The 27,259-nt window shown below is 45.0% G+C and overlaps 1 protein-coding gene across 5 annotated transcripts in view; it reads right to left on the bottom strand.

Moving 5' to 3' along the window:
- The window catches only part of IL1RAP (interleukin 1 receptor accessory protein), a 50,737-nt gene extending 39,457 nt beyond the window's left edge, over positions 1-11,280 (bottom strand). For 4 of the 5 annotated variants that reach the window (XM_068164060.1, XM_068164061.1, XM_068164063.1 and 1 more), the window contains exon 1: positions 10,956-11,280. In XM_068164060.1, the coding sequence (XP_068020161.1) occupies positions 10,956-10,984 (29 nt within the window). In that variant the 5' untranslated portion in view covers positions 10,985-11,280. Of the gene's footprint in view, positions 1-2,937; positions 3,046-10,955 lie in introns of those variants that run through there. The other variant, XM_068164062.1, reaches the window with a different exon arrangement.
- Positions 11,281-27,259: the final 15,979 nt, after the last annotated feature.

Below are 27,259 nucleotides of genomic sequence, written 5' to 3'. Positions count from 1 at the left end.
AGGTGGAAAGCTGCCCTGGTTAGAGGACTCCCTCACTGCTACCTCAAAGAACCTTCTGTCTTCCTTGGCTGGAGCTGGTCACCATCATATAGGACACAGAAACCCTGGCTCCTTGCATTGAGGAGCTACAGTGCTCATAGAGAGCTTTCACACCCAGGTCTGTTGAGTACCCAGAAGAGAGAAAAAAACAAAACAAAACAAAACACAAAAATCAACAACAACAACAAAATCTGGAAACAGTCTTCTCAGTCAGCAGCTTAGCCAGTTCTTCCCCAGCTGAGGACATGCCACTAGGCATCACATATGAGGTGGCTCCCTTTGCCCATCACCTCTCGCTGGCTGCAGTCTACTGGCTTTTCAATAATTGCTTTTTACTAAATCCCCAACATGGAGATGAACAAACTCAGCTGTATGTCATTCCAGGGTCACCCTGGGAGGTGGTCTCAAGCTATTTCTCTTTGAGCACCAGCAGGACATGCTGCATGAGCAAGGCCGACCTTCAAAGTGCACCATGAGCTCCCATGGGCAGAGCAAGGCGTCACAGCTGAGAAGCTCAGGGAAAAGCAGGGAGACGTTAATTTACAGCTAGTCATTTCTGGGAGCTTCCTTATTAGAATATTTAGAATAAACTTTATTTAGAATAAACCAAACCAGGCTGGAAGAGACCTTCAAGATCATCGTGTCCAACCCATCAACCAATCCAACCCACCCAAACAGCTAACCCATGGCACCAAGCACCCCATCAAGTCTCCTCCTGAACACCTCCAATGACGGCGACTCCACCACCTCCCTGGGCAGCCCATTCCAATGGGCAATCACTCTTTCTGTATAGAACTTCTTCCTAATATCCAACCTGAACCTCTCCTGGTGCAGCCTGAGACTGTGTCCTCTTGTTCTGGTACTGGGTGCCTGGGAGAAGACTTGCCTCTGTCTGCAAGATTTGCCTCTGCCCGTGCCAGCATTTGGGACACTGAGGTGACTGCCAGGCTGGGAATTCGTGATCTGCTATTGGCTTGTAGATACCTTCTCCCAGTGTCCTTTTGACTCAACAAATTTAACACTGACAATCAGAATTCATAGGAATTCCTCCTCAAGAGGCAAGGAAAAAAAAATGCAATCCAGACATGTAGAGAGAGGGCTTGAAAACCTGAACAAAGTCAAGATCCCCTCCTCCTTCCCTTTGCAGTTCTCCTGGGGTCTTCTGAGGGCTTGGCAAAGCAGAAATGCTACAGATCTTGCAGATCTCTGCTGGAGCCCAGGGTGCTGCTGATTACACGTTGGCAGCTGTTTGGCAGGCTGAGCACACTGCATTTCATACATTCAAAATAAACTCTCTCAATAATCTGTCACCTCTTCGAAATCGATGCACACCTGGACAAGACAAATAAACAGCTGGGACTATCACGAAGAGATCTATGGAGTGGGCTGAAGAGGGGCAAGTAGAGTCACAGCTATGAAATCAAAAGCACAAATTACAAATGCATACATGCTGGCCACTGAGCAGTTCAAACACCAACCTACAAGAGCACTTCTGTGCTCAAGCAAAAGGTACCCCGCCAAGACAGTCTATTTTTTAAGTCTGAATAGCCCGGGAATGAAAAGCTTCCAACTGAGCTTCAAAGAGCTGAGACCTTCCATGAAGCCAGACACAATGCTTCTATTTTGGATGGCAATGTTACAGTGAAAGGAGAGCTCTGAGAAATGGTCACGTATTGCACTGCCAGAAAATAAACTGACAAACTAATCTTTGCACAGAAAAGAAAACAAGCAATCCACATCAAATATGGCTCAAAGACCTGAGGAGATGTCAGAATCCAGAGTGAGATTCCTCCCTTGCTGGGAGAGCTCTGATTAGCTCTCATGAAGCACATGGAGACCCCTGAAAGCGCGCATTTAATTTATACATTCTGCCTCCTGACCTTTTTAATGGCTTTTAGATGTAAGCAACTTTACTGCCTCCTCTAAGAGCTTATTCCACTGTCCCTGTGGATATAGCAGCACATCCACATCGTACAGCAGATTGCAGCACAGCAACCCCAAGCTAGCTCAGCCCAAGTCTCTAAATCCAGAGCACATGAGATAAACTCAAGTAAGTTTATCAGCTGGTCTTACTGCCTTTGGAAGGATCACCCTGGGACTCTTGATCCCCAGGGCAGCTCTCCCAGAAGAGACATCTCTGAACAGGACCAGTCTGCCACAGCCAATGCTCCTCAGCCCCACTGCACCCAGCTCTGATGAGCACTTGCTAAAGTAGACTCTCAGTCTCAAAAAACACACCATAAATTTCTTAAGTTCAAGTCCTTACTGCCAGCTACATACCTGCTCTTTCACTTCATCTCCTCCCATTGTAGCCCTCGGTGCTTGCAGATCAGATTCCCAGGGTGGCTGCTCTGTATTCAGCTAACACCTTCCCCTTCTTGTTCCCCCAGAGAGAGACACAGCAAGCAAAATACCTTCCAAGCACCACCATGCTCCAGAGTACAAAATCACTGTTTCATTCCCCTTTGCAAGCACCTCTTTCAGTGTGATGCTGCCACAAAATCCCCAGGCAGACTGCAATGTTTCCAGCACCACTGGCAGGTTTACTCATGCTGCTGCCAATGGTGAGACCTGATCTCCCACTGCATGAGGAGGATTTTCTCGAGTGGCTCTGGGTATCCTGAGATGAGCAACATCTTCAAGGGAAAAATTAGCTGAGCTTTAATTTCTCAACTTGGGGCCACAGAGTGTTTGCACACCTGGCACTTAGCTTAATCATGTTAATTTAATCACTTTTAGCCTTGTAAGAAACAGCAAGAATAAGACATGAAGATGCTTCACTCCCTCCCCTCCAGCTCAGACAGGCTGCTCTGTAAGCACGCTTTACACATCAAGCCACAGCAAAACTTAAAGCAATCAAAAAAGGAACAGCAAAGGCACTGAAAACCCAGGACCTACCTGCCTCCCCCAGGATAACACTCCACTTACAAGCAGTTCTCCAGAGGTTCTTCCAGCCCTCCCACAGGCCTCCACGTCCCCAAACCACCCACTTGGTTACCCCAGAGACTGTTAAAGTAACTTTCGTCTGCGTGTCTGCCACTTCCTAGTCAGCACAGTACAGCTGCACTTTGCAAAACAGGCTAGGAAAAGCTGGGTACAGACAGAAAAAAAGAAGGAAGAGAGAATGAGACAATCCTTCCCATGTCATGTGTATCACATTTGTTCCCCATGTCTAACATTTCCTTCTGCAAATACCAGGTTGCACCACAACTGGGAACTTGCTTGGGCTTTGCCTACACTGACCCCATCAGTGGAGCTTTAAATTCAACCTTAAAACAATGCCAGGAGCTTCCTACAAGAAGATCTGTTCTGTGACCCACAGCACCCACGCAGTGGGAAGGCTGAGAGAAAGCTGCAAGCAGCAATATGCTGTGATCATCATCAATATTAATTATTTGGGGGGAATATGTTTGATCTCAAGAGGGCAATGAATTCATTTCTTCAGCTGAATGACAAACAAAAGGCAATATATGCACTGCTGACATTTCCAAAGGCTACAAGGAGCAGTGCCAGGAGGAAATACCACTATGTGTTAAAACCACACTGCAAAGGGCCAAAAATTTTTGAAGTCTCCAAAATTTTCATTTCTGAACACCTGTAATACCAGGAAATGAATGCCTTCATATTCCAAAATCTGCACTGACCCTAGCCCTGGTCTGGCTCTCTTTGTGTTGAGAGGAAGCAATCACTGATTGTCTTTGGAAAGTTGGGTTGAGTTTCCCTCTTGCTCTTCAACACTCCTTGTCAACAACTACAGAGCCATTGCACCTGCCAGACAAGATTTAAAAAGAAAAAATAGCTTAAGAGAGGGGAAAAAAAAAATCTTTCCTGAGGAGCCAGAAGCCAGGTCTATTCAGCATGGCTGAAATGCCAAGATGCAGCTCCCGGGTGCAACAGGAGAAGAGGAAGACGCAAGAAGCTTGAGACAAGCTTTTCCACCTCTTTATGGCCTCAGGTCAGGGGTGTCTGCATGTGCAAAACCTTCCAAGGAGTCAGAATTAAACAGTCTCCCTAAAGTCCATACAGCAAAACAAAAGCACAACCAGGTAAAGAAAGGTAAATGCACTGAGGCTGCAGCTATTTTTTGCAGAAGCATGGAGGAGGGGAAAAGACAACCCAGACCACGGGGATGTTAGTCCAATGGAGTTTGTGTTTTGCCATGTCCTTCAGTTACCCCAGCGTATTGGCCCTGTCTAGCTCAACTTCAACCAGCACAATTGTCAACAGCAAGACATTTTAGGATCCAACAGCACATTTGTGCTGGTTCAAAAAGGCTGGGTGCCCTGCAAGCCCTTCACAGCCTGCCAGTGTTATCACACTGGACAGCAATACATTCATCCTCCCATTATCTGGATTCCTCCTTATAAACAAGGGCTGGGAGGTATCTGAGCTTGAAGGAAGAGTAGAGAGGCAGCTATTTCTCAACAGAACAAATCCAATTATTTGTATCAGAGTGAATTAGTATGGCTCTTACTGTCAAAAAAAGTACTTTCTACAGATCCCAGAGCTTTGAATCAACAGATTGCTCATAATTTTACATAGGTGGGGCCCTAGATGTTACTGTGGTGAGACAGAGGTGAGATTTGCTTTTTGCAACAGGGCTAATCCCCAAACTAAAATAGCTAGACATTTGGACTTCTGCCACTGCCATTTACTATGCTCCTGTAAGTCTCTAAGGTTGAAGATTCTAATAAGAGTTTACTAGTTTAGGGTAGCAATATGAGTTTCTGGTTAACCTACATGAAACCTACAGAGGCATCCATCACCAATCGTAGTGCATGAAAAATTGTAGTGCCTTCCTGACAATCAGGCATCAGAGAGCTTATAAAGGGCTGTCCCCTGACCACAGCACTTTAGTAGAGGCTTCTGAAATCTGTGCCTCTCTTTCTCCAGCCACATTTATAACAGCCTCTTCCCACCTCACACCACAATTGCACATTGTAATGTCTCTAATGTGCTCAGCGACGCTGAGACGAAAGATAGTATGTGAATGCAAAGTACAGATTAATTCCCTGAGCTCAGCTGTCACTGGATCTGATGGCACTAAATGCATCCACCAAGTAAAACCTGGGTTCTGAGCCTGTCTTAAATAGCAACTACTTAAGCAGAATTTCCCTTGGAACAAGTAATTTTGGGGCTGGTTGACTGGGCACATAGAGCCCCAGCAGGCAGGAAACACAGAAATGGAATATACTACTATGAAAAACAGGTGCTCTTCCACAATAAGGTCTCAAACCTGTTCCTCTTAGAATCTGGTAGTAGGATTTCTGTTCAGTGGGAACGTGACAGAGCTGTTCAGCTTTTAGCAACCAGCACATTAAGGACAAGGTCAAACATAATTTGAAAGCCTGTTTCCATTTGTCTGTTTGTGGGGTTTTGATGATTAAAAATGTGATTTTAATACTGCAAGGAAAACTTCAATCTGAGCAAGATAAGTTTTGGCTTCCTTTTCTGAGTAGAATGCAAACCCCAAAATGCTATTGAAAAAAAAAATATCTAACAGATTTAGAATTATTTTTCACTCTTTAAAAATTTCATTCCCCTGCACTGAGAATAACTGTTATTAGCTTTTTATTTGCACCCAGGAAAAAAAGGTAAAATTATTTTAACAGGCAGCTCTAGCCACAAACCACAGGCAGAAAAAGGCACAGAAAAAGGCCACAATTCCCTTGGAGAAGAAAGCATCATGTCTTTCTCACCAAGCAGCATAATCCCTGTAAGTATGTAGTTAAACAGCTCCATAGCATACTGTCAGCACTAAGGATAAACATTTAGGTCACAGTTCTGCAAGCTATTACAGACAAATTGATCAAATACTTAAGAATCATCACCTGAAATTATCACATCCCTTTATGCGGGACGGCATGAGGCCGAAAAGAGTCAAGATATTTCATTGCACTTTTTATTTCAGTCATGCAAGGGATTAAGCAAAACCGGGGGGGGGGGTGTGGGGGGAAACAGCCAAAAGACAACACACAGCAGCCTCTTTTTTTTTTTTTAGTTAGAGACAGAGGTATTAAAAGCTAATTATTTTTTTACAGCCCTCTTCTAATTCCGATAACACCTCAGCTCAGTAAAGCTGAAGAGGCTTCTTAAGTATTTGCATGAGTGTGCAATTCATCTTGGATCTTTGCCTTTCAGTCACACAGCAAAACTGTCCAAGGAGCTTCATGAGAAGCTAATAACCAACTTTTTGCCGTGGTACTTCCAGGCTGCAATGCAGAGCTCCCAGATGGTGCCCAGACAACCCAGGGACCCATGACCACACTGGCTGAAGCTGAAGGCCAGCTCCAAAGCTGCAAGGGTTAAATAGCAAAGCATACCCAGGCATGCCAGGCTGTGAGGGATAAAGAAGAGTAAAAATGCTTGAGAGTGCTCTCAAATACTTCTGAATCAACTGGATGCTCTCCCATGCCAACTCAGCGATCCCAATACCCATGATGGACATGAGATGGGAATGTATGACCATGCAGTTCTCCTTCCAGGCATGATAATACGGTCTCCTTACATGGACACTTACAGAGAGCTGGGAAGAGCTGGTAGCTCTTGGTGATCCATGCTCTGGCTGGGATTTCCAAGGTAATGGCTCTCTGGCACCTCCCTGGTGTGCTAAAGAGAAGCAGCCAGCTACCACTCCCCTGACTCAGCCCAGGATTCTTATTCTCTGTCCCAAACAGAGCTTTTAAAGGGTCGCTTTTTGTTAACACATATAAATCTAAAAATGCTCCAATGAATTGTTACTTTTTCACACAAATATGGACTTGGCACATAACAAAAGGGGGAACAGGGAAGGGAGGGACACCAAAAAACTCAACACCAGGAACACTCGCTGCAAAAGATAAGGAGCTTTAGATTCTTTTTTTACTCAAACGAAAGAGTGAAGCTGTCACTCTCTCACACTCTTGCCTTCTCTTTCCCTAACACTCTGAGAAACTTCTATCTTTAGCCAGTTATCCTTGCTGTAATTTTCCCTACAAAAAAAAATGTACTTGGATAATCACCCAGACTCAGGGGAAACCTGTGTCAGAGGAATTCCTGGGGATGTAGCCCCCATGTGATAAACCCGAGGGTTGCTAAATTACCGAAGGACTGACTGAAGATACAATTCTTTCTTTGTAGTAGAAATCATGTTTTACCAGCAGCTATTTTGAAGGGACCCTATAACAAAATAGGTGCACTTGTAGATTCAGATCCCGTGTTTTCATTTTCTGTCAAAGAAGACTCTGAATTTGGGAATGCCATGACCTGTGCATGTGTTACACTGGGCACCTCTGAGGCTGAAGTTAGCAAGCCCGCTGGCTACAATTGAAATTCCCACAAGCGTAGGCAACATTTGAACTGATTTCCCCAAAGCAGTTCTCTTTTTGCACTTTCTCTGAGCGTGCATGTGGCTCAGTCGCATGCGAAAGCCCTACACATAACAACACTGCGGCTGAGAAACGCCAGATTAGCCTTCTGTTTTGCTAAAACATTGGAGTGTCGGGAGAAATCCTAAAATACCTCCCAAAAGAAGCTGTTTTGTTCCAGTTAGCAGTGACCAAGTTGCAGCCATACATTTCGCCAATGCAGAGCAGAACAAAGAGGTTACAAACTCTGGGAAAAAACCCACCTGCACGTAGGCCCTTGAGCTGCACCCAGGCTGAAGGGCTTGCACAAGAGAGGGGTCAGCTGAAGTGTGCCTGCCTTCTGCTTTTGCATCTGACCCATCTCACATAACTAGAGGAGCACCAGTTCTCATGCACCATGTACAGAAATGCTACCGGCCAGGCTGCATCTGCCAGGCAGCGCAGAGGAGACAGCTTGTGGCTCTGCTTACAGAGGCAGTGAACCCCCTGAGCAGCGTCAAGAGAAAAGCAATGGATGAAGGAGAAGAGCCAGCAATGTTTGAACTGTGAGCTCCACTGTAGAAAGTGTTTCAGCTCCCACATAATGTGGCGCTGTTCACAGATTTCAGCTTATATCGGCTTTTCCACATATCTATTTTTACTCCCAAAGCATTCCCCATTGCTGTATGACGACAAGAAAGACTGGACAGCACGGATGCTCACAGATATGTGAGCACGTTCACTTGCTGGTTTTAATCTTCCTAACTGTTCCACCTTGCTAATGCAACCTGTGCTATGACAGCCAAGCTGGGACATCACCCCTCCCACAACACCAGCTGCAAGGGTTATCTTCGTGGCAAGTTTTCAAGTCAGTCTTGCTGAAATGGGAGGACATTTGACGACAGTGGGGAACCTGAGACAGATGAAGAAAGGAAGATGAATCGTGTGCCTGCCAAAACAACACACATGAAAATCCAAACACAACAGTATGTGAGAAAAAGGAATAAAAGAGCATGTTCTGGCTTCTTATGCTGAAGGATTGAAATGCTTCTTCCCTAGTGCTGGCACCTAGAACATGAAGGTACTGAATGAATAAAGCTGAGGCAGTATCTCTCTGCCACCTCCTTCCTACATGCATATTTCAGAGCTTAAAATTACAGCACCAGGGCCAGCAAGGAGGCATTTCCCATACCTCCATGTGCTGACACACCACTCTCCCAATGCTCTGAAGTTTCTCTTACTTATGTGTTCCTGACAGGCACTTTGGGGGTAGCACTATCTTACCTAGAGTATGACCCTGTGCAAGCCTGGACCAGCACAGTACTCAAGCTTACTGCACACCAGCTAACACTCGGATGGAGGATACCTGCACAGAGCCTAGAGATCTGGAAGGAGAGAGCCCAGAGGTATCCAGACAGAAGCTTTCCTCCACAGACTCTAAAGGGACCATGCATGGGCAGACTTGAGCAAGCACAACTCTTCCTATGCTATATGTACATACTTTGAACTCAAGCTACATCCAGAGTCACAAAAGAAAGTTGCAGGGCTGTATGCATGCAGACCTGCCCTCTGCCTTGCATAGAGGCATTGCAATAGAAACGTAACCTCTCACCCCACAGCTCCCTGCTGCACTTCAAAGCAACAGCTCCCATCTTCCCTGATTAATGTTTCCTGAAAGTTTCAATGTTCTGTATGCTTCCACCACCTCGCATCTTCACAGCCTTACATTCCACATCCCTCATTATCCTTCATCCTTAACTGCTCCTACAGAGAAGGTGTTCCCACTAACAGCAACAACCCCATACCTGCTTCCATGGAAGGAGAGTATTTGGGTGCTAGAGCTCAATCCTCTCTACTTGCCCTCCTCTATTCACAACATGCAGGCAGTGGAGGCAAAAAGCAGGATTGTTCCCAGCACCAAGCCCTCCCACCAGAAATCCCTTGGTCTGGAGTGATGTTCTCCATGCAAACAGGAAAGCCTTTTCCTGCAACACAAGACAGCAAGTAAATCTTCTGGCGCTGCCAGAATCAACCTGTTATAAATGGCCATCTAAGCTGCAAGATATGGACTCTTCACAGCACAGTTAATAAATAATATCCCACGATCCTTCTATGTATGAAAGTGTAAATTCAGTGACAATTCTGCTTACCTACAAGGAGAGAGTAAAAATGGAGTGTCAGGAAAATAGTCCTTTCTAATTACATAGCAATAATAATAAAAAATAAAACAAAAACAAGGAGCTTGCTGCAATTTCCCAAATCCTGCAGTAAAAAGCCTTTCCTAGGACAGCAAAACTAAATGCACAGAACAAAAGCCATCCTTTTATAAGAAAAAAAAGAGATCTGTAAAGAAAACCAGAATTTTATCCAAGCATGGTAACCAGGTATTCACAAAGCAGACACCAGGATGGAAAGACAGAATGTGCATGTGAGAGTGGATTTATAATCCAGTTTACAGTAACATCCTCAGGCCCTGAGATCAGGATCCTGTTGTGCCAAGCACTGTACAGGCACACTCTGAGAAACCAGCCCAAGCTGAGGAACAAGCACTGCCACTGTAACCAAGGGAAGTGGCACTGGCACAGAAAAAAGCCACCTGAAGCACTGGAGCCCTAACGTTCCCCCCTCCCCACCCCCTTCCTTTTCAGGAAAACATTCCCACCATCCAGTTACCATACAGATGCCCCCCCCCAAATGCTTCACATAAGGGGGCTGCTCTCCTCGACTTAAAAGCATCTCGCTGCCAGCATCTAATGGCTTTCAGATTGTTCTCTTGAACGTGTCTCTTCCACTTTATTCTGCTGCTGCGGCTTAAGACCGACCCCTTCCTTTCGCCCCTGCCATTTCCAAGATCAGTTTGACAGTGGAACAGGTATCTGAGGCTCACGCATTTAAAAGGGATGAAAATTAAAGTTGCATTCGCCAGTGCACGTAGCGCTCTAGCAAGGAACATCCCAATTTCCCTGACCCAAGGAGGCAACACAAGCCAACCGCTCCGCATTTCGGATACCGGAGGCGCGGGCAGCGCGGCTGCGGAACCGGCGGGGACACGCATCCGCCGACCTGCGGCTCGGCTCAGAGTCGCCTGCACCCCGGCTGCGTCCTTTACCGAGGGGACGAGCGGAGCGTCTCCGCGACTCCGGCAACAGCACAAGCGCTTCCGCCCTCGATCTCCGCCTCCGCCCCTTGCTCCCGTTACCCCTGGCCCGGCGGGGCAGGACGCGGCCAGCTCGTTCGCTTTCACCGTGCTAAGGCGTCTCCGTCCGGGAGCCTCCGGGCGCTGCCGTCGCGAAGGGGCCTCAGGCTTCTCCTCACCGGTTTTTCTTTTATTTATATTTTTTTCCTCCCCCGCCGGTCAGTGAGCGGAGACTGCTGCCGGCTCCGCACCGCTGCCGCCTGTCTCAGCCCCCGCACCGCGGGGGCTGGAAACAACCTCCTCCGCCACAAACTTTCCCTCCGAGTGCGGGCAAAGTTGATGGCCGGGGCGCAGCGGATCCCCCCGCCAACGGTCCGGGGGCCGCGCCTCACTCCTGCCGCCCACGCCCACAGAAACATGCGTGTACCCCGTCACCCCTAAACGCTGGGGCTCACCTGAGGACGCGGAAGGACCGCACAGCCATGCGCCGCGCTCTCCTCTTCTTCCTCCTCCGTTCGCGCTCCGCCCCGCAGTCACCGGCCGCCCCTTTCCCCGCCGAGTGCTCTCCTTGGGCGCACGGGAAGGGGGTTCCCCCTGTCCCCGGCTGCAGCGCAGCCCCGATCCCGCACACAGGAGGGGATGTCACTCCGGGGAAACGGCAGCAGCTGGGTCGGGAGAGTCCGAACCCGGGGGACGGCGGGTTGGTTCTGCTGGCACGCCGTGCCCCGTCGGTTCGCGGGGTCCTGTCGGCAGGAGGCGGCTTACGCTGCCTGCGCGGGCCACGGCTCCCTCTCCTGGCTTGAGCTGTGTCGCCGACTCGCAGCTGCTTGCGGTGGGGGGCGGGCAGCGACCTCAAGTAAGGGTCGTCCCACGGGCCGCAAGGGACATGGAATGGTAGAACGCGTTGGGTTAGAGGGGTTTAAAGGGCATCTGGGCCAACCGCACTGCCGTGAGCAGGGACATCGTCAGCCGGCTCAAGTTGCTCAGAGCACTGTCCAACTTGACTTGGAATATTTCAGGGGATGGGGCATCTACCACCTCTCTGGGCAACCTGGGCCAGTTTCTCACCACCCTCATCGTAAAAATGTTCTTGTTTAAATCTAGTCTGAGTCTTCCCTCTACGTTTTAAACTGGCACCCCTTGTCCTGTTGCAAGAGGCCCTGCTGAAAAGATTGTCTCCATCTTTCTTATAAGCCCCCTTTCAGTATTGAAAGGCCATAATAAAGTCTCTCTGGACCCTTCTCTTCTGCAGGCTGAACTCCAGTGGCAGACATAGCACTGCAGGTGAGGTCTCACCAGAGCAGGGCAGAGGAGGAACCTTTGGCACCAGTCCACTGCCTGTTCAGTAAAGCAGGCTGGAGTGTACAGCCCTGACACTGCTGCAGCTCCCTCTGCTCTTTGCAGGGCACTTGCGCCCCAGGAATGCAAAGTTTCTCCTTCTCCCTTCTGCGATATTCTTGGAGGGAAGGGCTGGCTGCGCAGCACCCTGGTAGTGGCCAGCAGTAAGTGCAGACCCTAGTGCAGGAGTGCAGGGCAGTGCTACAGTCACAGAGTAAAGTTCTCTCTTCTTTCAGATTGGCCTGGAGGCTCTTCCATCCTGGTGAGTGAGTGACCTGCCCTTGTTCATGCTTTTGTCACCTCTTGGCTGCCTAACAGCAATGTGCTACATCTGGACACAAAGTCTTTGGTTCAAAAGAAACTCCTAGTGGTTCAAAGTGCTGCAGTGCTTCTTAGCACTGTTGGCTGCTGTGCCTGGACTGAATTCAGTATTTTAGTTGTTAGCCCCAGGAGGTGGCTCCAGGACATCTAGGAGACAAAATTTCACCCTACCCCATGAAGCTTCTCTGCAACAAACCTGCCCTGGAGAGCATGGCCTGGCTAGGGCATCTTATGCAATGACCCTCAGCCACTGGTAGCACACACCTCTCTGCAAGGCCACATGAGGCACCACTGCAGACACAGGGGCCCCTTGAAAGGGGCCCCTTGCCCTCATCTGTTCACCACAGCTCATCAAGGTGGGCACATCTGAAGGTCGCCCCCCATACTGAGGAAGAGGGACTGTGGCCTGGCTGTGCCAGGTGGTGTGAAGGAGCTGCCATGGGAAACCAGTGCTGATCCTGCTGCTCCAGCAGGAATAGTTCTCCCCCCACATCTCTCCTCTTCCCAGGGCTCTGGCACAGCAAAATTAAGCAGAAAGTTTGCTATCTCAGCAGCTTTCGCGTCCCGGTGGTGAATGCCCTTGAAAATCTGCCTGCTTGGCTTGTGCTTTGAGTCAGCTCTACTCAAGCCATCTCAAAGCCAAATCCATCCAAATATTAGAGTAACTGGTTAAGATAGAGCTCTGTGTAGATGAATTTGCCCCACTGCTAGGGCAGATTACTCCATGTTTTGCTCCATGTGACTGGCACATCACCAGGATCCCAGCTGTCTTGTCAGGTATTCATAAACTTCAATGCACTAGTGAGCAGAGGCAAAACTGGAATAGGAAGGACTATTTTAGGAGCGATACTTTCCAACATACTTGCAGTGAAATGTGTTTAAAATCTTTGGTTGAAACACTACTGTCCACTTTTCCTCATAGAAGATGAAATAGAAAAAGGATGGCATATATTAGTTGTGATATTAATATTGTAATAGTAGTAATTATTATTAATAATAAAAATAATAGTTCCTTGTTTTATGAAAAATCTGCCATCCACAGATACAGGTCTGAGATAGGACGTGTTAGGACATTCTTGTTTGGGAGGATGCAGGCACTGTTGCAATACTGGTAAGGCAGGTTAAGAGTCATCGACACACACACACCCTGGGAAATTGATACTGTTCCCAAATCCTAGCCTGCCAGTGCAAATTAGAGTCTTTAGGACAGTGTCATTTATGTTCTCTGATTTTGACTGAAAGCCAGAATTCAACTTTAGACCTCTTTGACAGGCTTATGAATTAAGGTTCAAGACCAAGTTTCCAGATACTGTTTTAGGGTTACAGCTGATAGCGAAGCCCCAGAGCACGCTTCTAAATTGTGTCTTCACGGGGAAGGTTTCAAACTCTTATTGCATATAGATTAAAAGAATCAGCAATTCCCTGCTGTAAAATAAGGCTAATATTGCTCACTTGGGCTCAGTGCTGTCACAAGGATTATTTTTGTATAGCTATTTTTTCTCCCATCCTCTCTCCACACTTGCACATGCTATTTTTGTGCAGGTTAAAATTCAACACTGTTACACCCTAGAGTGAATTATACTACAGTTTGAAGAGCAATTCAGTAAATAAAAAACAGTTTTTAAGTGCAGAAAAGCAGCTTTCTGCAACAATTTTTGGGCAGGGAGCAAAAAGCAGCATTACTAAGTGAAACCACGGGGGGGACGTAAATAGCAGAGGAACACGTTGGTGCTTAGCCAGGACGCTGGAGCTGCTGGCATTGCGACTGCTGCAAAAATATTCCACAGATGTTCAGTAACAAGTGGCCAAAGGCCCTGGTTTGCTGCTGTTCTCTTGCCATTAGGCAGTTCAGAGCTAGAAGCACAGGAGGAGCCTGGATCATACAGCCCAGTTCTCCGCCATGTCAGCCACAGTGTTGTTTTATGAGCCTTTTCATGAAAGGGCCATGCTCCAGCTTGAAACAAATTTGTGTTTTCTGGCCATTACCCTTTCTGGGAGATTCTCCCAGACTGTAAATCTTCCTGATGATCAGGAACTTTTCTGTCATTTCTATGAGTGGTTTATTCCCACATATTCTGGCACTGGCAAGAGCTTTCATTTCAGTAGCTGATTTGCTCACTGCTCCTTTACTTAGGTATTTTTATGGAGATGGTTTTGGCCTCATTTCCCCACCCTGAGCTACACAGGACTTGCTTTTCAATCTTCTTTCCTAAATTACTCTCAATTCACCTCAGACCTTTTCACTCCATCTGCTCTGATTTCAATTAAAGTCCATATGGATGACCAAAAGTAGTTATAGTATTAAATGAGAGGAAGTCTCATTGATGCTTCATACAATGACATTGAAGTCCTTGTTTCTCATAGAAATATCTCACCTGGTAATCCCAAGATTGCATTTCTGTTTCTGCCAACAAGACATACTGATGACCTCATATTTCTCCTCTGTTTTTGCTCACAATGCTACGTTCCCAGGCTGATCAGAAACTTGTTACTATCCCCTTGTCAGTTCTAAATTCTCTTGTATTTATCCCAACCCTCAGCCTGGGTACAGTTTTTGGATCTGTTTGTCCTTACCCAGCATTTCTGATACTGGGAGATCAAGGTAGTTTTATAACCTCTAAAAGACATATTCCTGCTTCTTACTTTATTCACACCCACCTAACCCATTTTTCCTCCTTCCTAGTTCAGGAAACAAGCCCTAGACTACATATAATTATAGTCTGTGTAGTTATAAATGAACGTGCCTTCTGTGTTTTACACCTACATTTTAACTGGCATTGAGAAGAGCATGCCTGATAACCTAAGATACAGGACACAGAAGAAGCGGGAGAATGACAGACATTTCTAACATAGCAGCACATGAACCTCCCATCTGCTTCTGTCAAGAAGCTAAGATTACCCACACATGGGTGTAAGGCCTGAATATTTTCTTCTGAGACCATTTTCCAGCAAGGCACCTGTGCCTGGCTGTGCAGGCACACGTGGCTTTCAGACAGGTATGCACTGCTCGTTCACCAAAGTGCATGAAGAACTGCAATTGTATGTGTTAGGTGAACTTGAGTAACACAGATCTTGTATTCCTTGCTGTATTGATTATGTCCATACTAGATCTCTAATCATCTCACTCTCTGCTGAGGCATGATGTGTGAACCTCTATAAAACCCCTGCACAACAAAGAAGGATTGGAAGCACAGTTTCATTATGAGTTCATCTACATTTATTCTTGAGGATGTAGCAAATAGATGTTGTCCATGTTCATGTGCTAAATATCATTAATGTCTCTTCCTCTGTGTTGCCGTGGTGGTAGGATTGCTAATGCAAATGGTTCTCAAATGGAAACTTGACCTTACATGACTTGCACCTAAGTCCATTCAAATCTCTGTCACAAATGTTTTGATACAGCCTAAGGCTGGGAATATTTTCCAGTCCTATGAGTCTGTTTCATACAAGCTAAAACTGTTTCAAATCAATGCTGGAGAGGAATATCTTCTCAACCTGCTAAAGGCTTCAACTTTGGGCAGGTATCTGACCCGCAAGTACACACATTGGACATGGTTTGTGTTTAATACGCCTGTACATCCTTTTGCACAGCACATTTCCTGACCGTGAAGCTGGCAGGGACACTTACCCTGGGTTGACACTTCAGCTGGGCAAGACCAGCATCTGTCTTAAACAGCCTTTGAAGAAAGCATTTAGCCTGGGTATGAATTAGCTGCATCTTACCTCACTTGCTCACTGATGCCAGCGAGAAGTGGCAGGCTGTGGGCAAATTAAGAAAGCTAAATAGTCTGAATACAGCCATGGTCATCTAGGCAGTTCCCTGCTGCTGGCTATTTCTACATGGACCGGTCTCAGTCTCAACTGTTTTCAGACACCTTGTTTCTCTGGCTGATAGTTTGCTTGACACCATTACAAAAGGGAAAATGCACTGAAATAAGACTGTCTTGCCTCAATCAGAAGATCTTATGAATGCAGGAAAAGTCTTAATAGGCTCAAGGTGAGGAGAAAGTTCTTCACAGAGAGAGTTGTTAGCCATTGGACTGGGCTGCTCAGGGAGGTGGTGGAGTCACCATCCCTGGAAGTGTTCAAGAGGGGATTGGATGTGGCACTTGGTGCCATGGTTTAGTAGTCATGAGGTCTGTGGTGACAGGTTGGACTTGATGATCTTTGAGGTCGTTTCCATCCTTATTGATTCTATTCTATGATTCTATGTTATGTTCTAATCTCATCAGGCTTTTCCTGTCTTGACATAAGCTTCTATGGATGTTTTGATGCATTAAATAGTTTTTCAATAGGTGTTTGTTTTGTGGACAAGAAGCAGCTTTTTGGAGAACTGTCTGATGATGAACTGCCCGATGATGAACTACAGTGGTTACGGTCTGGTGATCTAAAAAAAATTCCCTTAGCACATTCCAAGGGCTCATTATAAAAATCAATAATGGATTACTTTTCCCGCTAAAGATGCGAGATCATTCTGCAGAATGGCCTTTTAAATCTTTGATTTCACTTCAGGAGTGACAAAGCAACATTAACCTTTAGACTCTTGATTTATCTGCGCATAACTTAAGGATTTCTTAAGGAAAACAGTCCCTTTGTGTAACTCTTGGAAAGGTTACACAAGCAAGAGAAGCAAACTCAAGAAATTGAGGAAAACCTTACGCAGTCCCTGGCGAGGGCTGCTGCAGGTTATCAAGGCCTTGACGCAGGGAGATGCTGTTGTTTGCCAAAGTCAGGAAATCCTCTGTAGCAGGCTGGTGTGTTTTAACCAGAGGACAGGACCTTCTGCTCCTGTTAATCAGTGCTGTAGCAGTCCTTGCTAGTGTAGGGTTTTGGCAATGTTGAACCCTGTGGTTAGGCAGAATACCCATCTGCACAAATAGTGATTCCTGGCATCCTTGCAGCTCATTTCCATGTTAGTGTATTTCCAGGCATTTGAAAGTTCCTTTCTCTTAATAGCTGCCATCCATCCTTATAAAAATGGGCATAACAGACAAAGTAGAATGGCTAGTTTTGCTCTAACTCCATTGACCTCACTGGATTTACATTAAAGACGACTTTGGAGTAATAAATTTGCATTTGCACAGTTACTAGGCATGTGCTGTATTTCCTTCCACCCTGACTGCTATTGATTTCCCGGGTGCTCGATCAGCACAGTGCAACCTTGGACAGCTGCAAATGGACCAGGTCTCATGGCAGGAGCAGGAGGAAGTGTCGACTTGCTGGCACTGTGCCACAGCGATGGTGGTGCTTGGAGGTGAGTGGCTTCTGATGAAGGCCCACCTCACCCCTTTGTTGTTACCTCCTGAAGCAGCAAGGTGGAAGGTTTCTAGTGCAGCCTCCTCACAGATGCAGGAAGGATAAAATAGCCTAACAGATCTATCAATTTTTAAGTGGAAATCAGTATGATTATGAAGGTCGTCATGATCTCTGTGAAGGCAGAATGTAAGTTTCAGGGCTGCTCCTGATAACTTCCAGCCCTGGATTTCTACATCTATCTTCAAGGGAAAATCAGAAGCCCTTAAGACTATATTATTATTTTTCTCCTGTAGCAGGAAGCAAGATTGAGCAAAAATTTACAAAGGTGCAATAAATGTTATTAGTCTCCTAGTGCATAACAAGCTTAGGCGAAGCTTTTTGAAGGGTGGGTGAGCCACAGGAATATTGTGGCTCATTAACTGTGGCTCGTATTCAGAGAACAGCTGTAAAGATCAGCAGAGGAAGTGTTCAGTTTGTGTGAAGAATGATGAAAGGATGTGTGGGTACAACAACCTACAGCTCTCACAGGAACGTGGGCACCTTGAGGAAAACACTGTGGTTAGGGCAGTTAATTTGACTATGCTATGTAATTTGACAAAAAAAGACTGAATTAAGTCAATGGAAACTGGATGGATGTATAGACAGCCTTAAGACACAAATCACACTTAGGGATATATCTTTTTTTTTCTTTTTTTTTTTTTTTGGAGGCAGATCACCCACCTGCCTCTTCCTTACAAAGTGAGAGATCTTAAAGATCACTGAAGAGGAGGGAATCAAGAGCAACACATTTGTTAGCAAGTCATAAATTTGCAGGGAGAAAGCGAGGGGAGCAGAAAAAGAATTAACTTGAATTTCACAAGGGCAAGAGGCACCCTCGAACCCCAGGAGTTGCTTGGCTCATAGCAGAGAGCCATCAACTGGGAGATGCAAAGCCTCAAAGCATCATCTCGTCATCTGACAATGAAGTTCACAAGTTGTTAACCAGCAGTGTAAAGATCTGCTCGACAGGCTGCAAGTTAAACAACTTCCCAGGTTTAGCAGTTTTCATAATATGCCAGAGAAACTTCTGAAGAGAGTAACTGGCCGCCAGGAAAGGAACAATAAACCCTGTGATGGAATTCAACACTCTTGGGAACTTGTGTCAACTTTTCAGTCACATTTCTCTGTATTATTATTGCCCTGTGTGTGGCATGGATGTAAGATCCTGGGTGAACCGAAGACCTCTGCCCATCCTCAGAAGGCTGAAGTCAGAGAACATTTCAGAGCAAGGTTACTCATCCTGGTAAACATAAAATCTGACCTAAACCAAAAGATGTCCCTTTCATGTTTGAGCCACTCAACTTTTTATATATATATAAAAAAAACCAACCATTTAAAATACTTTAAATTAGCACTTTTTTTTTTCCCTTTAAGATTTAACTTCTATTTCCAGCACATTAAAATTCTCCCCTCCACTCCTTTTCAGTCAGAACTCTTCACTGAATTCTTCTTCAGTTTATAAATAGTTTTGGTCCCTCTAAACCATCATTCTTATGACTTTCGTATTTCTGCAAAAAAAAAGGCACTGCTATTATTAGTCACCTACAGTCTTCAAGACCTTACCAAAAGTATTGTCAAACAACTCCTGTTCCACTGTTACTGGGAGGGCACCCTATAAAATGGGTGGGTTTAACCCTGACCAGTCACTTCAGACAGGTTTATCAACCCACAGTTGTGCAATTGGTTAGCAAATTATTTTGAGGTTGAAAAAATACCCTCAGAGGAAGTTTCCAGTTTGTTCTCACAGGGCTGTGTGCTCTCAGCCAGTTTTCTCTGGGTTTAGACCAGTTCACCAGTAATGACACTTGTCTTCTGGACAGGGGATACATGCAAGATCCAACCCTAATGGACAAGTGCACATCAAGAGAAAATCATGACAGTATAATGGGGAACTGAATGTTTCTGACACAAATGTGAGTTCATGGGGAGGGTGCTGTTTGGGTGAGTGTGTGACTCCCTATCAATTTTCAGATGTACCTGTGCATAATGTCTGACTGGTGCCTCCCCTTAGCTCCACTTTCCTGCTCTTTCCACACCTGACATATAATTGCAGCCTGTGTCACCTGTGCTCTGGCCAGGTTTAGAGTATAATTTTCAGCCTGTGCAAGATCTGAATAAAAAGTTCTCCCTTGCAATGCATGATAGTAAAAAAGGTAACAGAAAACAAATGTCTCCTAGCAAGCCAGTTTATTTAACTTGTAATCTGAGCTTCCTCATGAAGATAAATATGGGGTGGCAGCTCTTCCCTTCCCCATGAGCACTCTGCTCTGCTGGTGAAAAGAGATTTTCTTAAGCTTCTTATCCAGTGAAATCACCTAACCTATCATTTTCAGGCATGGAATTTTTCTGCTCACACATGCTGTCAGTTGTTCTGTGGGGTTATTTCTCATGCAAACCAAAATAGTTCCTGATTTAAAATGTTCCTCAACCTGACTGTTCACATGATAAATGACATAATGGAGTTGCATTCGTTAGCACCAGAAGCAAACTCCAAAATAGAACCAGACAATTACTAAACAAACATTCTGTCATTATCCTTCTTTTTTTTTTCTTTTTCCTGACCATCTGAACAATGAAGAAAGCAGCAGTGTGTGGAGCTTGTGATTAGAGCTGGTAATTTAAACAAGACAAAATATCAGATTCAAGTGTATTTCATCAATCCAAGTGTGGAGGGAGCTGGTCTCAGCCGATGGGACCAATATTGTGGTGGATGTTGATTGTTTTCCCAGTCTTGACTCCCACTAACTTCCCTTTTTCTACTTTTAATCTGCCTCCTACATCACTTCAGGCAGCCTTCTCTGGGCTTATTTTCGTCTGTCTTCCATAAATAATTAATTCCATTGCTTTTTTGGCATGCCATTGACCTTCAGCCATTACCAACACTATTGCCTTGATATAAATCTTTGGATGTGTCATACTATTTATTACATTATACACGTTTGAATACTAAATGTGGGCATGTCCTCATAAGAACAGCAAGAGTCTTTTACAGACCTTTGTTAGTCCTTCTTTGGAGCTTATTAGTCCATTATATGGCAACATAATAGCTTGTTCTGAAGCATGCCATTATTTCAATTACAGAATGATCATAATTAGGCTCACTGCTCATTAGGATTTCATCACTTAGTCCACAGATGGGAACCTGTGTAAATCTTAATTAAAAGGAAAAAATTACTTGTTGTTTAAACATGAATTTAACCTTAAATGCTATCCTACAAATTAAGGACAAGCTGAAGTACTCCTTTATATATAGTGAAGGTGATACTTGGCTGAGCAAATAAAAAGTGTTCCAGATGTTCAAGGCAAAACAGCTCAGAGATGTTGCATCCAGCTGTAAATGAATTCATATGGTCTGGAATCAAAGTGACTCTGGGCTGACATCTCTGCTCTGTGTATCTCAGGTCCAGTCCCAAAGGGCCAGGGGAATGTTGGCTGTGGAGGTAGTTGTTGGTGATGCAGTGCAGGAGGGCACAGTGAGGAGGGCTCGGGGCAGTTTGCATGATGCACTGGGGACTGAGCAGCAACAGCTTCCCTGCTGCAGGTGGATAAAGCCAGGTCCTAACTGGTGGGAGGGATGAGAGTTAAATTTGTCAAATGAAAAACCCGTTTCTGCCAATGTGAAGCAGAACTTGTCACTAACAAATACCCTGAAGGGAAGAGTCTGAAGTTTATGAATTATTTGTACAAAACAGTCAGTCTATATTTACAAACAGTGAGGCACAGTGAACAACTCAACAAATGCAATGCAGGGTGAAATGTTGTCAATCCTGAAAGAGTTTACGACAGATAATATTGTTGTTTTAACTCCTGGTGATCTCTAACAGGGGAGTATTTGGCACTGTGAAGTTTTTCAGCTCTATGGAACGGGGTCTCTGGGACAACCCTCGTGCACATCCTTCCTACAAGTGACTTGTTCCAGATACAAGGTAGATAAAATTTGGTGTCCCTATGGATAAGATCAACTCTTGCTGGTTTCTGTAACAGAGTAAGGAACAGCTCAGCCTTGCATTCAACACAAGAAAGATGGTTTAATATGCAAAGAAATAATTCACAAGGCATCTGTTTTTCTCTTCCCATTAACCTTTGAGATTAGCCAAGAGAAATGTGGAAGATCAGTCCTCTCCTCCTCCCATCATTGTTCTTCGGTACGGAGTCTGGGGCTTAGCTTGGTAAAGCCGTGCCAGACAAAGACAGCTCTATCTTGTGTTGCTTTGTCATAAGGAGTGGGTTAAGGATACAAGCACAGCTACTTCATCACTGTGACCTAATGGCATTCAGGAAATACAAGTGCTTTGAACTACTTTGGTTTCAAGAACAGGGGGAGCAATGATTGATTAAATCTTTATTGTTTGAGATTAGAAATAAAGTCATGGAGATGCTGCAAAAGGCCAGGAAACCTGCCTTGATTGAAAATCACTCCGAGTGTTCAATCTCATCCTCCCAATGGCCAGGGAGAACATTTAATTTTTTAATAGCATTAAAAAACCCCAAAACAATTAGTATCATCACACCCATTCTGCCAGTAGACATTATTCTGCTGTTCCTGATTTTTATATGCTCAGCAGATTATGCAATATCAGATCAAATATCATTGCTCAAGGACTTGTGTCTTGTGGTTTGAAGATCGCACACACAAGTGGAAGTGCTGGGGCAGAAGGGGAACTGCCTCTGTGCAACATAGCTGGTGGTGTGAGCAGGGAAGTCACGAACAAGCTCATGGCTCGTGGCCCACCTAGCCAGTTGTCAGACACATGAGTAAGCCTGGGTGAACTGGGAAATTTTTTACTGTGAAGTTGAAACAAAAAAGTGGAAGCTTTGGTCTAAGCCCCCTTACAGCGAAATCTGGGGAGTTTTGCCTATTTCCTGGTGAGTACCTTCCACCCCTGTTTCATGCCAAACCACCCCCAGGGCAATAGAGTTTTTTAGAAGCTTTATGCAGGGGTCGAATTGCTCAGGTCTCGAGAGCAGTGTTCTGAAATTAAAACTTACCAAATTACAACTATAAAGATCATTTGGCTTTTATTTTGCTATTTCCTTGCTTTTTGAAAATGTCTGTTTCGTTATTTTTTAGACAGAATTGTTGAGTATGGGCCACATTAATTTGTTGGGGGTTTTTGCCAAAAAGTATTGTGTCAGTGAAAAAAAACCTAGAAAGTTCTGTCTGCCTCTGCATACAAATGATTGTTTTTAGCGGTGATTTTCTAGCTCCCAAGGGAATTAATGAGTAAAGAAGAGCTGTTTGTAATGCATATGCATGTGTGTGTGTGTCTGCATATGGATATTTTATTGCTTATTCTTTATTTATGTTGCAAGTTCTTATTTGGAACATCACACTTTTTCCCTGAAAATTTACTGACCTATCTCTCTGTCTTCTCTCTTTCACTGACAGTTCAGGTCCCTTTTGGTAACACCATGGTGGGCTTCAATGTAGCCCACACCTTTGGTGGGCTTCTCAGCCTGTAGCACACATGATCTGGAATGTGGAGAGGCTTGATTCATGGTTCCAGTGGCTGGTATATCTGAGACCTGCTGTACAACACCAGAAAAAGTAATTTCTGTGTCTGCTCTCTCCTTTGCAGTGAGGAGAGGCACTTGGACACACGTGGGATGCAGTCCCTGGCCCCCGCAGCGGCAGACCTGCCTGTGTGCTGCTCTGCGGAAAGTCTCTTCCTCTCCCCAGTGAGCCAGGACCTGAGATTTCAGCTTCCTGCTGGCAATGCCAGTTTTCTGAGGTAGCAAGACACAGCAGGCTCTTTTGATTAAAAATAGGTCAAGTTTTAATTGAAATGAAGATACATTTTTGGATGTACAGAAATTTGAACCAGCACTTGACTTTCCTTTCTCCCCCCCCTACCCACATTTGATGCTCATTATTTGAAAGATGTGCAAAATGTCAAGATTTCTGGAGTGACCTAGTAATATAATAAAGCTCTCCACTCAACTGTGCTCTCCCCAAAAATTCCTGCAGTTTTATTCATCATTTCACACATCACTAAGTAAACATGCCCCTTCCCATCCCTGGCCAGATGGAGACTTACTGCATTACTGTGTATAGCAGAAGGCTCGTGGTGTGGAATGCAACACAGGGATACAGGCACTGTTGGTATTCTTGAGATATCTCTGCCAAGAGCATGCAAAGCAGTTCAGTTTCAAGAATAATGAGATTAATTTGCCAGTCACTTTTACTGAAGCTTTTGTGATCTTGCTGTTGTCTCAAACAATTACAAATTTTGACTAATAAACAGCATTGTTATATATAACAGGGAACATTTCCATGTCTCTTGTGTGCAGTGTGGCTGGAGAGGGTGGACTTCAGCTTGATTTAAGAAATATTTCCCAATTATATGACCAGGTATTAATGTTCAAACCTGTTTGATGGAGGTTTCCAATCATGGCTCCTTAGCAACTGAACTAACGTTAAATTAAATTGATAAATGATGCCTGGGGGAAAAAAAAAGTAACTACAGCAGAGAGATTAATTTGTGATGCCCTTTTAGGAATGATTTACAGGATATGATGTGCATTTGCTATCTGCCAAGTGCAATTCTTCATCACCTGAGTACACAAGGTTTGTGAAACTGTTTTCTGATGAAGTGTAAAGTTAGGGCTACCAACCCTTCCCAGCTGGTGAGAAAATACCTACTCCTTTGTAAAAGCTTTTCTTCTCACGATGGCTGGAGCCCTGAGGAGCTCTGACTGTCCTGGGAGATGGTAAAGCTGTCACTGGAGTCACAGGCCAGCCATTGGGTGGTGGAAAATTGTCTCCTAATGCCCCTGACACTGACACACTCTCCAGCACTGGTTTGTGGCATCTTGTTCCACTTCTCCTTATTCACAACACACTGGACATGTATACAAAACAAACCCACAACCTCCACACCCCAAGCCCTGTTTTATCCCTTCTGCATTCTCCTTCCTTCCTCAGTTTGCTTAAACCCACAATTTGAATCCAAATACCAAAGATATTAAGAACAATCCTATTTTTTGATGATGAGAGAAGGCCTGCTTCCTCCACTCAGAGGGCCAGGCAGCATGTCCCTGTCCCTCTACGAGGTTGTCCTCCGTGTAGGCTTTAATGTCAGGCAGCAATGAGACACACCAGTGAGGGGCAGGGGTCATAGGAATGAGGTTTGGGGTGAACCTCACGTAGCACTGTAAGGTGATGCTGTGCCTACCTTTCTGAGCCCATCCTGAGAGCCTGCTTTTATGTACCTGGAGAAGGTGTTCAATGCTCAGACCAACATAAGGCTGCAGATGCTTCTTCTGGTCTGAGCTCCCCAGTCATGTCCTTGTCTTTTCTCTGGACTATCCTGACATGTGCTAGTGCCCTACCGTGAATTTCAAGTCCTTCACAGTGAAGCTCCTAGTCAAAAGCTACTTGTTTTTATACCCTCCAGTTGCCTTTTCCTTTCCACTGATTGTTTTATATTGCAGGCAGTCCTTCTGACATGTGCATTTAATCAGTTTGTGACAGGAAGATGGGTCAGTGGGCGAGCTCTGAATAAATAGCAAGAGCCCCAAACTGGTAATAGGGATTGCTTTGCTGAGCACAGTTCTGGTGTGCTGGCTCCCACTATAGCCAGAGGAAAGCAAGGGAATAATTAGGAGTTATGTTTCTTCTGCACCTCTGTTAGGGTGAATCTAGTTTGTGCATCAAAATGGAAAAGCTTTCCAAAAAATCCTTCCTTGTTCTGCAAGTTCTTCTTTTCCATGGTGATGTCCAATTGCTTTCTGAGCTGTGCTTGGCTCTTGTCCTCAATAATTTCCTGCAGCCTCATATTTCACAGGGCATTTATGTACTGGCTGTAAAGTCCTTTGATGTGCTTTAAAAGGTTGGATTGAAAGATTTGACACCCATGAACTACCTGCCAGTTGGTTGCCAGTGCCTTCTAGCTTCACTCCCATCTGTTGTTGCTATCAAGCAAATTCTTGCCCAGAGAATATTTCCAATTTGCCTTGATGGTGGCAGTGATTCTCAAAGTATCTTCAAGCTCTTCATTTTTGATAAAGACAATACCAGGCTGGCCTCCATCACATCAACACATCTGCTTCCATAGCTATGAGCTATGCCCCAATCCTATCCCCTGAAGCATTACAATTGGAAGCAGCTACCTGCAGGTTAGTTATTCCACCTCCAGGCGATCCAGTCCATTCTTAGTTTAAGTGGTCCACCTGATTTCCCAGATAACATAGCTCTGAACTTCACAACATGTTCTGCACTCCCCTTCACAACAGGTTTTATAGCAGGATTTTGCCCTGCTTCCTATTCTGCAAGCATAACCCAGAGGCTCTCAAGGCAGTCCTCTGAGCTCTTTCCTTGCTATAAATGACAAATCCCTGTGCAGTGTTATAGGTGCCCATGGAGACAATGCAGATAAAATCTTTCTGCTTTGAAAACAGTCTTTCTAGAATTATTTACCCAACAGTATGTAAAACACCAGACTATGGGTCATCAAAAAGCCCAAATGATCCATTGGTTTCAGTGGAGTGGATCTGTTTCAGTGCAATGTTCATAGAATCATAGAATCAATTAGGTTGGAAAAGACCTCAAAGATCATCAAGTCCAACCTGTCACCCAAGACCTCATGACTACTAAACCATGGCACCAAGTGCCACATCTAATCTCCAAGAGAACAGGTGATTTGTCATGGAGCAGAGAAGAGTTTGTGGCTCCCTCTCACTTTTAATGACACCACCCATGAATTCTATTTGGAATGCTTTGGATATAGCATTGTGTTTCCCTCGCTCTATGTTGTCTTCAAACTCTTCAAGGCAGTCAGCAGCTCTGTCACAACTGGGTGTGATGCTGCAATTTACTTTCCTTCAAGGAACACAGTTTCCAGTGAGTTTAGGATTATTGGAACAAGCCTTATATGTCGACAGGTAACACGTGCTGTATTTTATGTGGAAAACAATTTTCCCTGCCAGATGAAATGTTAGGGCAGAGTGTTTCTTATTCTATATAGCTGCTTGGGTATTTCTCTATCTTGGGATTAATGGTGATATTACAATTTAGATTCTCTAACAACTTGAGACAGATGGATTTACAGAGTCTCGCCACAGACAAATGGCTTTGATTGAACTGAATTTAGTGCCAATGAAAGGAAGAACTTGATGAAAGAAAGTCCTTCTCCACATGCCTTGAGAGTAAAGGTCCAGCTGGGGCAGGACTAGTGCCCTTTGTGTCTATTGCCAGTGTAGGCAGTAAGCACAGGTGGGATAGAAGAGGAACAATATCTAACAACGCTGTCACAGCCTGCAGAGAGCAGGAGGGATGTTTGCCACCTTTTGGTGATGAATGAAAAAGACTTATGAAGCAGTACAAAGGCAGTTTATAGCCCACCTGGCAAGTCCATACTGGAAGTGCATTTGTTTGCATCACCTAATCTCCTAAAGAGACAGGACAGCATGATTGTATGACTGATGCATTGATGTACGTCCATCGCACTCCTGTGGCTCCGCAAACTGCTGGCCATTTTTGGTCTGATTTGAATCATCTCAAATCAGCTTGAACATAACAGTGACTTCCTACAGGTTTAGGAAGAAGAGCTGATGAGTAGAAAAGAAGTGTTAATGGTCCCCTGACAAGAAGGATATGTCAAATACAACAATGTTGGGACAGTATGAGTCTGGGGCTGTCAAAATGAGATCTGAAGTGGAAAAGGACCATCTCCCCAGCCAGGACCAGCTTCTCAGCTTTACACAGTGCAGCAGAAATGCCAATCTCCTTGCTACCTCACTGAAAGCCTGGCCACCCTCTCTTTTTTTCTCACTGTGTTGGCAGGAGATTTGTGAGTACATCACC

Source organism: Melanerpes formicivorus, unplaced genomic scaffold, assembly GCF_026170545.1.
Source record: "Melanerpes formicivorus ecotype bairdi unplaced genomic scaffold, bMelFor1.0.p_v2 SCAF_76, whole genome shotgun sequence".
Taxonomy (NCBI): Eukaryota; Metazoa; Chordata; class Aves; order Piciformes; family Picidae; genus Melanerpes; species Melanerpes formicivorus.
Note: the sequence above shows the minus strand (reverse complement) of the source record. Positions and strands in the feature narration are given on the sequence as shown.